Genomic DNA, 17,054 nt, shown 5'->3' on the forward strand with positions numbered 1-17,054 from the left:
TTCAGCGGAGCCGTGCTGCAGGAGGAAAAAGAGAAATCGTGTCTGTGCGTGCAGGAGTCACTTGAGCCTGTTGCAGACCGAATTATTTACAGAGTTGCTGCGAAGTATGGCAGGAACGTTGGGGACAAGTCGCAGCCTCCCTGGTAAATGACAGAAAAGCCCCAGAGGCGGTGGGAGGCCGCGGGGTCGCCCCCAGCACGCTGCGGACACCCGGGAGACGCTGGGTACCACCCCCGAGGTTAAGGATGCTCCGAGGTAAGGCTGTAGCAGCTGCTCCTGGGAATTGAATGTGTTTGCAAACCTGTTTCCCGCCGTGATTATCAAATGCCGTTTTTCTTGTTGGGAGATTATTTCGGGGTTGATCGTATTATGTATTTTGGGACAGAAAGGGGGATGCTTGAGGTGACCCTGGCCCCGGAGCTGGGCTGGTTGATGGAAATGGTTGAAGTTGCGCCGCAGTTCCTTGTCTCGACCTGGTATCTTTACCACTGTGCTGCAAATTCACCCAATTCTCCCTTTCAAATGTGTTTGGTGGGTCCGAAGCCCCTGTCCCCCGGGTGGCCCCAGCACTGCTGCCTGCCCCGGCTGCTGTGCGTATAGAGACAAAAAATGAGCATATATCGTGTTCTTTTTGCGCCAGCCTCTGGTGTGCCTCATCAGCCCGCTCTTACCCGGAGAGCCACCACCTTACGGTCTGGATCTTCCTTTCTTTTCCTTTTTGTTTTTGGTCCGGTTTGTTTTCTTTTTTTTTCTTCCCCCCCCCCTTTTTTTTTCTTTTTTTTTTTTTTTTTAAATATCAAAGCTGCCTCTGGATGTGACCCAAAGGCAATAAAACGGGTGCGCAAATTACCCCGGCCGCGGAGAAAGCCTCACTCTCCGTACGGCGTCTTTAAATTACTTCCAGTGACGTGACAGCACGCTCAGCCCTTCAAAAAAAAAAGCAAAAACCCAACGATAAACTTTAACCCATTGCTTTTATCACGTAGCATTAGATTTAGGAACACCACCAATTATAGTAGACACTACGTATAGTAGGCAACAAGCATGGCGATTCTGCGTGACAGCAGCATTATGCATAGTTCTTACGGTGTATTAATCAGTAACTTATTAGAAATAATGCAAGCGCTGATGTTTGCAAATAACGTAAATGATGCCCATCGTGAAAGGTTAGGATTCATGCTACAGGGTGCAGTCCCCCGGCGTTAAGGGGTTGGATGCTGTTTAGGATTCCTGGCATTTGTGTATTTCACGCGCTCGGGCAACGAGAAGATGGAAGAACACTTTGGAGCAGCTTCCTGCCAGGAGCCCTTGAGAAAAGCCACACAACCCTACGGCACTGGCCAAAGCGCTGAGAGGGATGCGGCGTGTGCTGCTGCCCCGAGAGCAGTGACACCGGCGTCACTACTGCGCTGTACCGGGGACTGGCAGCGATGCCCTCACCGGGGTCGCCCGCCCCCACGGCAGCGCTCGGTCACGCGCGTGGAGACCCGCGTTTGTCATCTGCGTGTTTCAACTCTGCATCGCACGGCATTCCCGGGGTGACCGCGGGATGAGTCTCTCTGGCTGAGCTGCTCTGTTTGCCCTGGCAAGGAACGCCCTGTGCTTTTGTTACCCTCACGTGCCCCTGTTACCCTCAGACGTATTCAAAGATCATCTGAACGTGGCCAAGAGAAAGTACAAGCAAACTCCAGGCTGGCAAGCTCCCAGGTGAGGATGAGGATGGCAGGGCTGGCGCTGCAGGGAAGATGCCCGTGGGTCAGCTGCCATCTCCCTTTTGCCCTTGGTATCTCTGTGCCCTTGGTCAAATCCCTTAACTGCTGCCTGGCGAGGCTCGCCAGCCACGGGACGGGTTGGTAGTGCTCCTGAGCCGTGCTGCGTTGATATCTGCACCCTGCGGTCCCACAACCGGCCGTCAAACACGCAAGAGAGATTAGACGGGATGATCATTGATCCTGGTGGAGTCGGGCATGGTGCTCTGGCGTGTGGGAAGCGTTGTGCTTCAGTTTTCCAAGCGGACAGTCAAGGTGTGATGCTCTGAGAGCCCCTTTGGGAAGTGACTGCAGCGGGAGGCAGATTTACACACCGACCCTTCCCATCCCGGAGCCTCGGGACCAGCCCCGAGCTGGCCTCTGCCAACGGCACGTCCCCATCCAGCCCCCCCGTTCCGAAAAACATGGGCTTGAATCTGTTAGAGTCACTGAGAGCTAAATATGTGCTTAAACTGCTGGGGGACAAGGAGGGTATCACAGCCCAGCTGGCATCACCGGGGGCAAGAGGCGAGGAAACCCCGGATACCCGCTGGCAGCATCCCACCCCGCAGGGAGGGTCAGAGGGGCCGGGAAGGGATGGGCGAGTCCCGGGACAGCTTCATGCCTTTCGCCAGCAGACCTGGACGTGGGAGGCTGGTGGCCACAGGGCTTCCAGCCTTCGGAATCCAAAGTTTCCATGGAAGTGGCCGGCCCGCTCCTGGAGAGGTGATCGATGCTCACCCTGCCTCCCCACCGCTGCCCCAGCCTCTCCGCACCCCCTCCCCGGGAAGCCGGACCAAGGGAGGGCTCTGCGCTGTGAGCAGCAGCGGGGAGAACACCACAGGCCAGGGCAAGGCCACCCTGCTCCCTCCTTTCGGTATGTAGCTGGCCTTTGTCCCCTCAAACCGCCTCCGGTGGGCTGGGAAGAGCAGGGGGGAAAAGCAGCATCCTCCCTCAGCCAGGCACCTGCGATGGGATGGAGATCCCGGAGGGGGTCATCAATCCCGGCCAGGAGTTTCGCGGTGCCCGAGGGTTTCAGTTTGGGATGCTGGGTCAGGGCTCCGTCTTTTTTTTTTTCTTTTCCCCACATCAAACTTGAGCAGGTTGTTAATTGCCTGACCCCGCCAGCCCCCCGCGTGGAGGCATTTAACCACGGCGCAAAGAACCGGTGCTTGTAAATGCCTGGGTATCCACACAACGCGAGCAAACAAACGCGACGGGCAAAGATCTCGGCTGGAAGGACAAATATTGGGGAAAAAAACTTCAAAAAGCTCAGCCTCGGGGCCCTCCCCCTTGCAGCTACGCCAGCCCACGAGGAATGCAGGCGCTGCGGCTGGAATCAATGCCTGCATTAAAGCGATGAACTTTTCTCCTCCAGTTAAAGTTTTACTTTACTGGAAGAGACCAGTGCAAAGATTAGTGGTCCTGCTCATCTTTTTTTTTCCTTTTTCCCCTTCCTCTGTAGAAAGTACATTTTGTTCCCATGTGAAGCCTGGCTGACTGAGAGCATCATCCAATGAGTCGCCGTTAACTTCGCTGCCGGACCCGTCAGGAGTTTATCTGGGGGGTAATGAGCATTAATCACCTTCCCTGGGCTGATTCAGACTTTGACGTCTCTGCTACGGATGCCACCGCCCGCCCTGGCCCGGCGGCTCCTCTGGCTGATGATGTCAAGGACGGCGAAGCCCGAGCGGGACCAGCTCAGACCAGCTTGGGCAGATGGGCAAAGTTCACCAGGAGCGCGCGAGCCCAGCCAAAGGGCTGCGCTATTCGCCAGCATCGGCAACAGCTGACAGCCCAGCAATCAGCTGGTGGTGCCGAAAGGCTCAGCGTTCGCGCCGTTTGTGGGCTTTTTAAGGAAAATGTTGTGTTGTTGTAACGTTCTGGGTAATTTTGCCACGTTGTGGCTCCATAAAGGCATGCAGCCGTCTCCTCTGAATGCTCAGGATGTATACGCACAGGGGTGTACGAGCCTTACAGCTACGCAGGTATGTATGTACATATATATAGAGAGAGAGACCTTTACACATTTTTATTTATATATGTTTGGCTGTGTATGTTATATACACACAAAAATACAGTTTAAAGCAGGTGCCAAGTAAACACTAAATAAAACACTCGGTCATTTTCCAGCTTCTTTGCTGCATATGCTGGAAAGGTTCCTTCTTGCGAATTCAGCAAGGGGTTCGCGTTGGAGCACATCAACCCAGCACAGAAGCCAAGAAAGGTGTTGAACATCTCGAAATAGGCTGTAGCGTGTTCCCAGGTCCCTGGAATGTCGCGTCGTGGACTGTTCAACGGAGGGAAGCCCCAAATCAGCCTTTCAGCTGGATCATTTGGATTTCCGAGGTCTGCTCCATGCCTTTGCCGGTCTCCCGTTGTTTCGTTTGTTCCCCCAAATACAGGGATTGGTAGCGGCTGCTCTGACCCGAGCGGTGGCCAAATAACGCGGGGAAGGCTTGGGTTTCTCATTAACTCCAGAGTTGATATAGTCCCATCTCTCGGCGCACCAGCCAGACAGTTTTCCCGTTCCCTCTTGTCTCCATCCCAGCCCTGCTGTCCCTCCGTCCCTGCCCAAGCTCCCACCTCACTCCGCAGCCCAGGACAGTGACCGCTCCCGGGAGGACGACGGAGGAGCTGCCAGATGGACAAGAAAAGCAAAATGCAAGAGGAGAAGGTAACTACGGCTCGGTGGTATTTTTACACTAGAATTTCTGTGGGAGCCCAGCACCGAGCAAGGGTATTTATTGCTTGCCAAGACCAAAACCAACACAAAAAAATCCCCTCCCTTAATTAATTGCTCTTTGATGTCTGCCCTTTTGCAGGGGCAAAGGGGTCAAGGGATTATTTTTTATTTTTAAGAGCTCAGATAATTTTGACTGTGATGGAAGGAAATAATACTTTTGAAAGAGCACTGCCGAAAAACACCATTTTGGTCATTTTTCCTAGCTGTTCTGCTCAGCGGAGGTGCTGCCCATGGGGATGGGACAGGGCAGCCGGGAGAGCCCCGGCACAGATTGCCCTTTGTGGGGCAACATCGCTCTGTCCTGGGGGCCTGATCCTGCCCATCCCTGGGGGCTTCGCCTTCTTCGGAGCCAGTCAGAGCGCCTGTGCTGCTGCAGCAGCATCCCTGGATGCCACTGTCCCAGGCAGCGGGGTCCCTTGGGACGGGGATGGGGTCCCTTGGGACAGGGATGGGGTTTGGGGAGGGCTGGGACAGCGGGATGAGGCTGTTCTCTGCTTCCTCCCCCAGCACCTCACAGGAACGCTGGTCCTCTCCGTCTTCACCGCGGTGTTGGGCTTCTTCCAGTACGGCTACAGCCTGGGTGTCATTAATGCTCCCCAAAAGGTAAGACGAGCCCTCCCCAAGCCATGCACAGCCGAGGGACGAGGGCTTTGGGGCAGCCAGGGCTGGTTTGTCCCTCGCAGAAGGGACCTTCCCCAGCCGCTACCTCCCGCGGTACAAAGCCCCCACGATAAGGCAGCGGGGTGAGAAAACATTGAAGATACCCCCTCCCCACTGCCGCCCCCCGCAGCGAAAGGAGCGGGGCTCTGCACGCCGTGCTGCCGTTCCCCCCTGCAACGCTGTCCCTGTGCCCGGACCGAGGGACGGCACCTCTCCGCGGGTGCCGAATCCGGGCACCGCGTGCACCCCGTCCCCGGGAGGAGGCATCGAATGAGGGGGGGATGCTCCGCGCCTGCCCTTGCGGTCCCTCCCCGTTGGGGGTCCAGCTGTTGGGGAGCTGTGGGGGACCCCGAGATTCCAGCCCTGCAGAGCCTGTGGTGAAAAAGCTTTTCCTGGGGCAGGAAAAAAAAAAAAAAAAACCAAAACAGGGTTTGGGGGTGGTTATAGATTTGAGCTGACGGCGGTTTTCCTCTTTGCCCGTCGCAGGTGATAGAAGCCCACTACGGGCGTGTGCTGGGCATCACCCCCCTGGACAGACATGCCATCAACACCTCCGGGGAGGATGGCACCGGCGCGGTCCCTGGCACGGAGCCCTGGGGTGGCACCGAGGGCACGCTGGCACCCCCGGCTGACGCGAGCGAGGATCTCGGCACCTCCCTGCACCTCATCCTCACCATGTACTGGTCCCTCTCCGTCTCAGTGTTTGCCATCGGCGGCATGGTCTCCTCCTTCACCGTGGGGTGGATCGGTGACCGGCTGGGGAGGTGAGGGGACCTTGTGTGCTCTGACTCGCGTGCCAAAGCCCAAGCCTTTCTGTTTCATTTTTGCCCTGGAACCGTTTCTTCCCCGCAGAAATACAATTTGTGTTATTTTCCACAATCTAATGAAAAAAAAAAAAAACGTAACCTCAATCCTCCAAAATACTGTTCCTAGCATCACAGAGGTCTGGCTTATTAAAACCCTCAATTATACATCAGACATTTTATTGCAACTTTTTGCAGTTCAGACAAGCAGCTGATGAGCAGCCTCGACTAACTTCCAAATTCCCCCCTTTCTTCCCATGGCAAAGGGGAGAAGAGGGCATCTGCACGGCATTGGCACAGGCTGTATAATATTCTTTTAGCTACTCCGATTGCAGCCCTGTCTGATGTTTTTCCAGTGCCTACAACCATTATTTTTTCCCGTGTAGTGCTGATTAAGTCACTTAGTAGCTCTGACTGTATGTCGCGATGGCTGCTTTGGCTGCGAGAGGAGTCAGAACGAGCTGTGCTGCTGCTGCCTTGCAGGGTGAAAGCCATGCTGGTGGTGAACGTCCTCTCCATCGCCGGGAACCTCCTCATGGGGCTGGCGAAATTCGGGCCATCTCACATCCTCATCATCGCCGGGAGAGCCGTCACGGGGCTGTACTGTGGTAAGTCCAGGCAGGGTCATCTGTCCCTTGGCTGGCCGCTGCGTGCTGCAACGCTCCAGGGCTGCCGTCAGAGTTTCTTCTATTTTAAAAGCTTTTTTTTTTTTTAGTTCAGAAGTGGTTTCAGAGGTGGGAGTTTCCCTCTTCCCCCTGTGTCTGTCCTTCTCAATCCAGGATCTTTCCCATTTGGGTCGGTTCTATCATGAAATCGTTTTATTTTACATATCCTAGAAAGGAGCAACTCCCTCTTTTCTATCTCAAGGCTCGGTCTTGGGGGTGGCGGCTGTAACGGTATGTTATCAGCCATGCTGTTTAATAGGTTCCCTAGACAACAGTACTATCTAGCACACAGTACAGGAGTACTGTACATAGCACGGATAAGATAGTAGGCAAATAATATGCAATCACATAAGAATTAGCATAGAAATAACAGCTCATTATCACTGTTTCTGGTATGCAAATACAACACTCCACTCTGCAGGTTCAAGGCAAGTTTTAAGAAAGCTCTTTGCTCTGTGATAACTTCTCCCAGGGGATGATCTCAGCTCCATGCTCCTACGTGTGTGTTCAAATGTAAAGGCTTCCCAGCTCGGGAATCTGGGGATATCCCGGCACCTTTGCAGGGTGCGGGTGGTTCCCAGGCAGGCACGAGGGACATGGTGGGATGTGGGATGCAGCACACGGGCTCCATCTTCCTTTCCTATTTGGGAATTGGTTTTTGCTGGTTGCTGAGCTGTGGTCTAGAGAGGTGACAACCATGTGTGCCTGGTGCAGGGCTCTCCTCCGGACTCGTGCCCATGTACGTCAGCGAGGTCTCTCCCACGGCCCTTCGAGGAGCACTGGGGACATTGCACCAGCTCGCTATCGTCACGGGAATCCTCATCAGCCAGGTAAGAAAGAAAGCACACAAGTCCAGAAAGGGTATTTCAGAGACTAGAGATGCCCCAGGGATATGCTGACGTATCACTCACCATTCCTCCCCGAAACTGAAGGAGAGTGGGAAGCAATCTGCTCTAATGGGGTTAAACTCCTACCTTGAATCAGAGGTGTCCTTAACAAAGATGACTTCTCATGAAATAAAAAGTACTTCTGCAAACAATTTCTCCCCTCCACTGCAAAGTTTTTGCAGCCATTTCATCCGAGTCAGGCTGGATCCTGAGTATGAGATCCCTGATATTCAGGTACTCAGAAATGGCTTCATCAAGAAGCAGGGAGTCCAACACAGAATCATAGAATCATAGAACCACAGGGTTGGCAGGGACCTCTGCAGATCATCTCGTCCAACTCCCTGCCAGAGCAGGGTCACCCAGAGCAGGCTGCACAGCAACGCATCCAGGCGGGTTTGGAATGTCTCCAGAGACGGAGACTCCACCACCTCTCTGGGCAGCCTGTGCCAGGGCTCTGCCACCCTCAAAGGAAAGAAGTTCCTCCTCATGTTTAGGTGGAACTTCTGATGCTCAAGTTTGTGCCCGTTACCTCTTGTCCTGTCCCCAGGCACCACTGAAAAGAGCCTGGCCCCATCCTCCTGACACCCACCCCTTCAGTATTGATAAGTGTTGATAAGATCCCCCCTCAGCCGTCTTTTTTCCAGACTGAAGAGACCCAAATCCCTCGGCCTTTCTTCATAAGAGAGGTGTTCCAGTCCCCTCAGCATCTTCCATCAGCATTGCCCACCAAGGCAGGAGTCCCAGCTACATGACAGGTTGGCACATAAATGTACTGAGAACCAACACATCCAGAAAAACTTAACGTAATCACAAAGTTCCTCTAATCTGACTTAACCAAAGACTAGGGACAGACCATGGGGGAAAAAAAACCTTGCAAGGTAGATCCTGCCAGCTCCACTGGCTGTGGGAATACAAAAAATGCATCGCCAATTGTAGAAGGAAAAAGGTCGCAAGGACTCACAACCCCTCTGGAGGATCTTTTTCAATGCCACAATGACACACTGAAGCAGAGCTCCAGTTAGCCTATTTGCTGAGCTGCATCCCTGGTGTTCAGACTGTGCTGGTTAGTGGCCAGGCAGCTGGGGCATCCCACACCACGTGGACCTCCACCCAAGCTCCGCACCTTTGTGGAAGTGCTTAGGACACATATGCCCATAAAAACCCATACCCTAAAAACGCAGGATAGCAAGGTCCGAGGAGAAAACACTTAATCGCGATGCCTCTATTTGCTGAGTGCTTCTGGCCAGGCACATATCTCCTGCCAGTGGCACATCCCAGTGAGGACCGAGTCACCCCAGGGTGGGGAACAGGCTTGCAGAGGGCTGTCCCAAAGCCTCACTCATGACATTTTACGCCATCTGTTCATTCCCTCCTTGTAAATGTGCGTCATAACTAAAGAAATCAAATTGTGAGGACTGAGAATTGGTATTTGCTTCTAGTTTTCTTCCAGGTTGCCACTTAGAAATGCCATAGTGGTCCATCGCTTTCTTCTTCTAGGGTGCAAAATAAGCCATTCACACGTGCCTCAATTATTCCAGGTCCTCGGACTAGACTTTCTCCTGGGCAATGACGAGATGTGGCCCCTGCTCCTCGGTCTGTCCGGCGTGGCTGCCCTCCTGCAGTTCTTCCTGCTCTTACTGTGCCCCGAGAGCCCACGATACCTTTACATCAAACTGGGGAAGGTGGAAGAAGCTAAAAAAAGTAAGACACACATTCTGGGCTTGTCTGGAGTTGCTTTTATACTATACATAGTATTAAACACAGAAGGACGAGGCTTGAGCGTGGTGTCTCAGCGCTTTCACAGAACTAACGTGCAGCCGCCCCTTGCCAAGCAGACACATTTTTGGGGCTTGATGTGCCATAGGAGTCCTCAGAGCAAGAGGATGTGACTGTCCATGTGGTTGGCTTACCCTGGGTTTTGGCTAGAGAGATCCTTGTCCTTACTCTGCTCCTTGTCTACCATGAAAATAAAATGCCAATCTTTTCTTTCTCTTAAGGTTTGAAAAGGCTCAGAGGAAACTGTGACCCGATGAAAGAGATTGCTGAGATGGAAAAGGAAAAGCAAGAAGCTGCTAGTGAAAAGAAAGTCTCCATAAGGCAGCTTTTCACCTCTTCGAAGTACAGGCAGGCTGTTATCGTAGCGCTGATGGTGCAGATATCTCAGCAGTTCTCAGGAATCAACGCGGTGAGCCTCCCAAAACGTTTGCCTATAAAGAAATTCACACTGAGCATGAAAAGGCAATGCTGGCTCCATCCAAGCCATGTAGGGGTGAAGAGAAGTCTCTCCCGTGACTGCAGTAGGCTCCTCAGCCACCACCATCAGTGATGAAGGTGGACCTCACCACTGAGCCTGGCTGCGGGAGGGCAGGAGGGGAGAAGGATGCGAGGGAGTTCAGTATGAAACCAGCTGGCACAGCAAGTCATAGAATCATCGTAGAATTGTCTGGGTTGGAAGGGGCCTTTCAGATCATCGAGTCCAACCATCAACCATCAGAGTTCACACTGAGCTCTCCCGTGACCCTCCTCAAACCTGGGTATGTCAGCAGTTTGCTCTCTACCTGCTCACCCCAGGAGCCACGCAATCACCCTCTTTTAGCAATTTTTAGCTGAACAGTTTTTGCAGCATCTCCTGGGATACCAGAAATTACCATTTTATATCTAGAAGCACGGAGCCTCCTTTTCAAAATTGGCTAAGACTCGGATTTTTGGAAGCCTGGTGGCAATTTGACAAAGGCTGAGGCCTCTGTCCCACCAGCTTTCAAAACTCTGAGAGCGTTCCCGCACCGCAGTGCGGGGCAGCCCGCAGGGATGCTCAGCCTTGCAGGGCTGAGCCGGGGATGAGCAGCCCGCGGAGCTCGGCTGCCCCAGCTCGATGCTGTGCCCAGCCCCATCCACCAGCCGTGGGGTCAGCCACCCGTTTACCTCCTGCCCTGAACTTCCACGAGATAGGAATTGCCTTATTTGTTGAGAGAAGGGAAAGACTTGAGTCATTCCAACGTAGAAATATTTTAAAATTCATTTAAAACTCAGTCATGTTCAGGTATTTGTCTCCAGCACTCGGCACTTGTGATCTGGCGTTCAAGATTAAACACGGGACTACATGCCAAAAAAAAACCAGCTTAAAATGTGCGAATGCAATAGCTCTGGAGGGGAATTTCAATAGGAATTTTAACTCCCTCAGGCTCCTTTGAAAGTTTCAGCTTTAATTATTACAAGAAGCCATTAAGAAGTTGGAAAAGTAATCATAATTAAATTACTTCACATCTCAGCCAAGCAAGTGCAAGGCTTCCCTCAAGAGAACAAAAAGTTCCACCAGCCCTGTTACCTAATCCTTCATCCTAATGTATTTTGATAGATCTTTTACTACTCTACAAACATTTTCGAGAGAGCTGGAGTTGACCAACCAGTTTACGCAACGATTGGCGTTGGAGTGGTGAACACAGTCTTCACTGTTATCTCCGTAAGTAAATGTTCCTGCCCCTTAGGCTACAAAAACACGTAAGCTAGAATGTGGTTTGGAAATTTGATTTTTATCCTGGAGCTGGGGCTGGGATATGCGATTTTGCAGGGCTGACCCTGCGCGCCTTGCAGGAAAAAATCATTCCCTGGGCAAGTCTCGTTTGAAAAATCAAGCCTTGAAATACAGCCTGTTGCTATCAAACAGCACCGCTGAATGCCTCGTGAGTGAAAACTGCATCACCGTGTTTGGGGAAGCTCTGGTAGTTCAGCGTGTCCCCTCAAAATAAAAGCTGCCTTTGAGACTGAAATTCTGCGGGTCCTATTCCCCCTGGCGTTGCGATGGGGAAGCCAGTACCTCACAATCTCCCTCTTACCTGTTATCTTTCAAATTGTTTTCCGTATGTACATAGTGCCTGCACGAGTGATATCCAGAGGCTATTCCACAGTAATAAATTAATCTAGCACCTATCCTCATCGTATTTGCGCAGTGCTCCGCAGCAATAAAAGGATGGTTCCGTTTTCACAGCCTTTCCTTTCATTGTCTCTCTCCTGAGAGTATTAACACAATTCCTATCAGCAGGCAATTATTTTTTTTTTAATGTGGCCATTAATATAAGATCAGGAAATGCCAAGCCCATTTCCCTCACATCTCTAGAGAGACTTAGGGAGGAAAGGACTTCTACCCACCACGAAGCAGGACTAGCTACAGGGTAGAAATACACAGCTCTGAGAGATCTTAGTCCAGCGTGCATGAGACAGGAGGTCTTGGGGCGAACCTGCTTTAGAAGTAGATCATTCCAGGTCCCATACAGAGGAGAAAAGATGATGTTTATTGTGAAACGAGGCACGGAGGCATGCAGTTGGAAGAGGTCTTTCTCCAGCTTGGAGGGTCTCCTGCAGTTTGATCTCCACCTTGGGGCTGTGGTACTTGCAGCCTGGGGCATTTGATCTTTGCTTCTTTTGGCCAGGAGCACTTAAAAATTACCTGCATCTGTCAATAAATGACTGACCCCGATCAAAAGGCAGAAGCATCGACGGCTGGGTGGACCTTGGCAAGGGGAGAAGGGAGCGCAGAGGCTCGCCTTCTGCGGCTTCACGAGTCTGCAGGATGAACTGCCTCCAGGAAAACAGGTGGTCTCTCGGAAGCATAAATCACTTGCTGTAATGGCAGGAAAGATTGAGCTGATGGCCAAAGGTGTCCTTTCGAGCAGAGGGGAAGGAGCAGGCAGCCTCAGAGGCCAGGGCACGGTATGTTAGGGCAGGCCAGATGCACTGTCCTCTGGAGTTACCTACACCTCCCCATTGAGTGAAGCCGTTGGTACAGCCTTAGATGTGAAAAGTTGGGTGAGATGGCTGGAGTTCACTAAGAGGAGCGGAGAAGGAGCAAGCTAAGCCTTGTGGCTACCAGGGAAGCAGAAGGAGTCTGGGAGAAACTGGAGGAAAAAATCCTGACTCCAGCTGCTACACAACTATCCCTGCCCTAGGACTGGCAAGGTGCAATGGCCGGTGAGGTGACTTGATACATGCTGCATTTTCAAGGTTGCTTCCAAACTAATGCAGACCTAGCAAATTTATTTAAAAAAAAAAAAAAAAAAGAGAGAGAAAAAATGTCCATAGTCAGCAATATGAGCAGTGGGAAGTCCTGAGAGCTTGGCAATGCATGAGCTGTGAGTATATGTGGGTTTGTCCTGCCCTTGGCAGGGCAACTGCTCAGTCTGGCTCCCTAACAGCCACCAGCAGAGTCTCTGACACTTGGAAACCAGCACATAAATCTCCACCGCGAGAGCTAAAAGGGCAGAAGCGCAGCGTGGTAGCGGTGACAGGCTGCTCATTGCTGATGGACCTGATTGAACCTCCTGAGAACGGCGATGCTGGAGACTGAGCTGCTGCACATGTTTCTACAGGTCTTTCTGGTGGAGAAGACAGGCAGGCGGTCCCTGTTCCTGGCTGGTTTGATGGGCATGTTAATAAGCGCCGTGGCCATGACAGTTGGACTTGTGCTCCTGGTAAGGATTTCTCTCCATTTTTTTCTCTATGGTTTGCAAACAAGAGAAGACCGACCACCCTTTAAAAGTTAATGTTTTGCATTTTCATCTCAAAGAAGTTCAGAAAACATTTGTCCTTAGAAGGGACAGTTCAAAGTGGCCATAGCTGGAGCCATCTCTGGTTATGGCAGTGCCTGAGGACATTGCACTCTTTGGCCCCTGAGATACCCCAGTGCTGCTAGAAATGATGTGTGTCCCCTGTCCCCTCCCTGAGCCCACTGACAACCTCAGCTCCTTACACAGCAACTGCACTATTCGCACAGCATAGTCCCATGCGTGCTAAGAAAACCCAGGGCATACCTCCACGTGCCCTAAACCCTCAACCTGCATCTCCCTGGCTTGGCACAAGGATGCTAGACTACCATCTTGTCATAAAAAAGGGACAAATTATTCCTTTGACACCCAGGAGAGGGGTCAGGCTGTGAGACACGGGGCAGAACAGGCAGGGGATGGAGCCAGCCCCCATCAAAATCAGTCCAAAGCACTGGTGCAAGCCCCAGTGATTTGCAAGAGTTTAGAGCTTTAATTATGCATGTCCAGTCCCCACTTGTCTGAATAGAAAGAAATTTCTGAAAAAGAAGCCTAATTAAAGTAATTAGTGATAATTAATGAGTCGTGTTGGGACCGTAACACTGAGCGCACCCTCTTGCAGAGCGAGTTTGCCTGGATGAGCTATGTCAGCATGGTCGCGATCTTCCTCTTCGTCATCTTCTTTGAAGTGGGGCCGGGGCCCATCCCCTGGTTTATCGTAGCCGAACTGTTCAGCCAAGGCCCGCGCCCCGCCGCCATCGCCGTCGCCGGCTTCTGCAACTGGACCTGCAACTTCATCGTGGGAATGTGTTTCCAGTACATAGCGGTAAGAAATCCCTCTAAAACCAGACCGATACGGTGTGGGATGTGCACGTGCCTCCCAGATCTCCATCCCCAAGTCCCGCTGGGCAACTCAGCCACCCAGGGTAGGAAGGTGAAGCCATCCCCGCGGTGCTGATGGTGGTGTCCCCTGTTCTCATTTCCCCCCACTGCAGGATCTGTGCGGACCGTACGTGTTTGCGATCTTTGCAGCTCTGCTTCTAGTCTTCTTTCTGTTCGCTTACTTCAAAGTACCAGAGACGAAAGGAAAGTCCTTTGAGGAGATCGCAGCTGTGTTCCGCCGCAAGAAGCTCCCAGCCAAAGCCATGACTGAGCTGGAAGACCTGCGAGGCAGTGAGGAGGCATAGATATTGCTACGGACCCAGAAAGGAGGGACTGAACATGGACCTCCTTCAGGCGCCGCAGGAATAACGTTGGGCAAAAGTCTCATTTCTCAAAAACCTTGCAGCTGGCAGACCAGGAGGACCCATCCATCAGAGGCCTTCTGGCTGCTGCGGCTCACACCTCCGAGCCGCAGATGCTAGCCTGGAGTTTTACTCTGAAATACTCGGTACAACTGGGCTGTGGGAAGAGCCGGGGAAAGGACAGGAGGAATACATTGCATGTGCGTCTCCATGCCCCACTGGAAGAGCCCAGTGGGACGATGATCTTCCTACTTGGCAAAGCATTACATTGAGCAGGGTCATTGCTCAGATGGAATGAAGGAAAGAGGGGTCGGGTGATGCTGTAGCCTCATGTTTTCACCTTTTTGTCCCGTGCTTGCTGCTTCCTTCTGCTGAGTGAGCTGATGCCTTGAGAAACCAACTGCTAGTGCCGTTGTGCTACCAGCGCACGGCACTGATCACCCGAGGTGCTAAGGAAAACAGACCGAGCAAACTCCCCCTTACTCTTGCCTGTGCAGAGGAAGAAGGTGGATCCCACCTGGATCGGTTGGGATGCACCTCGCTTGCTTTGCTAACCGTGCATTACGGAATCTCATAAGGATTTCTCAAGTCACAACATTTTTTTGGAGAATCTTAGAAACTCTGTCTGGGCTGATATGCCTTGTTTTTTCTTTTGTTTCAGCCAGACTGTTTACCTCCTCTTTCCTCCTCCAAAGCCTTTCCTCCCTCCTTTATCCCTGCGGCAGCACAAGCCACAGCACATCCTTGACCACACAATGAGTCCCGCTGACATCCCTCCCGTGGTGTGACCATCACCAGGTCACCTCCCCTCGCTGCTCCTCCCTCCCCACCCTCTGCTTCTGCCTCCCCTTCCTTTTGTACAATGCTTAGACCCACAGGCTCCAGCTTCAGCTCGGGCTCCCCGTACCCTAACACTTAATGATAATAAGAGGAAACGGATATTGCAGCGTTAACTGGAAGGTGCCCCACCGATCCGACCCCCACTTTGCACCACTTAAGGTTTTGCTGGCTGGATGTGCTTCAGACAACATAGTGTGCGAGCAGGAGGTTGTGTTGTTTCTATAGCCTTGTTTGTGCTTGTTTAGCTTCTTCATGAGATGCTTTTATGTGACAAAATCAAATCGCAAAGATTTTTCTTCCTTTTTTTTGGGGAGGATATGTTGGGATCATTGTAAAAGCCTGTTCTCTGTCTGCTTGACTTTTACGATTTGCATGTTCCTCGTTGTCCTACCAGGTTACTTTCTAGCAACTTTCTCAGGATAGAAACCCATTATTTATTTAGAGATGAAGCACCAGCATTGCTCAGTCACTGTGACTGCCAGTGACAATAAAGTAACAGAGGATGGAACACAATGAAAAGCCTGAGAACAGATGGACCAAGGAGGATCGTAGGCTGGATTTGGTTTTAGGGAAGGTCCCCGGTGCAGAGAAGAGAGCAGCGGAGCTGGGGCGCAGGCTCTGGGTCAAGCCGTCAGAGTCTATCTGCTGCAAACAGGTCTCCTCGGGTGAGACCAGCATGGCAGGCTCAGAGCCTCTCCATGGCGTCTAGTGCAGGCATTTAAATGTTATCATGGATTCTCTGAATGTAAAAAAAAAAAAAAGGACAAAAAAGAGATGGGTTCTTGCTTTCAGCAATGTTATCTACGTCTGTTACATAAAAGTGACAATGAGCAACATCTATGGCATGTGTTGGCTTGCACCGTTGTGTTTTTTTTTCCCCTCTGCACATCTCAGTCGTATTTCCAGCTCCAGATGGGAGGTATTTTCCTGGCAGGGTATGTTTGCTCCATGGGTGATAATTGCTGTGCAAACCCCTCAGCTAAATCCCTTTGAAATGGATGGTCCAGAGGTGAGACTGCAGGGCTGGGAGGCAGCCCTGGAGCTGGTGGGAGCTGGCTCTGCATTGGGATGGACCTTCACTGGAGGCACGCAGGCATCTAACCCCAGCTGTCCCCACCAGCCACCTGTAAAAGCCCCCTGTAAAGCGCACCTCTGCTTGCATGGGCGCTGGTGCAGCTTAAAACTTGGTGCTGGGACCTCTCTAGGCACAACAGGCAGGAGCGACGGGGTTCGAAACAGATTTGCCCCTGCTCTGGGGGCAAAGCCAGGCTGGGTTCCCTCCAGGAATGGGAGGATGGGACAGCAGAGACAGGGAGGGTCCTGGCACTGGGCTCACAGATGTCCCCGCTCCGTCCTTGTCAGCTGGCCAGTCCATACAAACGAAAGGGCTCGAGCTATGGCCACACAACGGTCATACAGGTGGTTGAACATGAGAAAGGCTGGCCAAAACTGCTTCTCTAAACTTCTGCTGAGCTTCGTCCTAATGCCTGAGGGGCATCAGTCAGTGACACCGTCAGCAACTCTGCAGCAGCGAGGGCTCATTTATTTAGCAACATTCCGAACTGCCAGTCTTTGTTTTCCTGCGTGTTACAAAGTGAATGAGAATAGAAAGCCTGATCTGATTACTGTAATGTAGCACATTCATTAGTTTAACAAAGCCCACAACACTAACACTGCCCATAGCTATATTCCTGAACTTCACGGAAGATCTGCCTGGGGGTTCAGAGGCACTTAAGGAAAATGACTCTCTAAAAACGGTTGTCAGCTGAAAGCCGTGTGTATACTTCATCAGCCTTTCTCTCCTTGTTTCATCCCACACCTCTATGAAGGTTCTGGCTAAACAGGAGCCACAGAGCTAGCAGACTTCACATGCCACTAATTATTTTTTCCCAGTCTGCTTCCAGCATGCTGTGAATTCTGTGGGCTA

At 51.9% G+C, this 17,054-nt stretch overlaps 1 protein-coding gene across 1 annotated transcript; it reads left to right on the plus strand.

Annotated features, from left to right (window-relative positions):
* Positions 1-4,244: 4,244 nt before the first annotated feature.
* On the plus strand, positions 4,245-15,966 carry SLC2A2 (solute carrier family 2 member 2). Its single transcript, XM_054206989.1, has 11 exons — positions 4,245-4,425; positions 5,002-5,097; positions 5,641-5,918; positions 6,441-6,565; positions 7,337-7,452; positions 9,048-9,210; positions 9,507-9,694; positions 10,865-10,969; positions 12,873-12,974; positions 13,666-13,869; positions 14,039-15,966. Exons 1-11 carry the CDS (start codon positions 4,393-4,395, stop codon positions 14,228-14,230), a joined length of 1,602 nt encoding a protein of 533 aa, XP_054062964.1. The 5' UTR covers positions 4,245-4,392; the 3' UTR covers positions 14,231-15,966.
* Positions 15,967-17,054: the final 1,088 nt, after the last annotated feature.

This window comes from Rissa tridactyla, chromosome 6, assembly GCF_028500815.1.
Source record: "Rissa tridactyla isolate bRisTri1 chromosome 6, bRisTri1.patW.cur.20221130, whole genome shotgun sequence".
NCBI lineage: Eukaryota > Metazoa > Chordata > Aves > Charadriiformes > Laridae > Rissa > Rissa tridactyla.

Bases quoted from the DNA above. Each gene is read 5' to 3' on its own strand.
- SLC2A2 (XM_054206989.1), top strand. From the start codon at position 4,393: ATGGACAAGAAAAGCAAAATGCAAGAGGAGAAG. The intron at 7,453-9,047 runs GTAAGAAAGAAA...CAATTATTCCAG, and splicing joins CGGGAATCCTCATCAGCCAG to GTCCTCGGACTAGACTTTCT. The intron at 9,211-9,506 runs GTAAGACACACA...CTTTCTCTTAAG, and splicing joins GGTGGAAGAAGCTAAAAAAA to GTTTGAAAAGGCTCAGAGGA.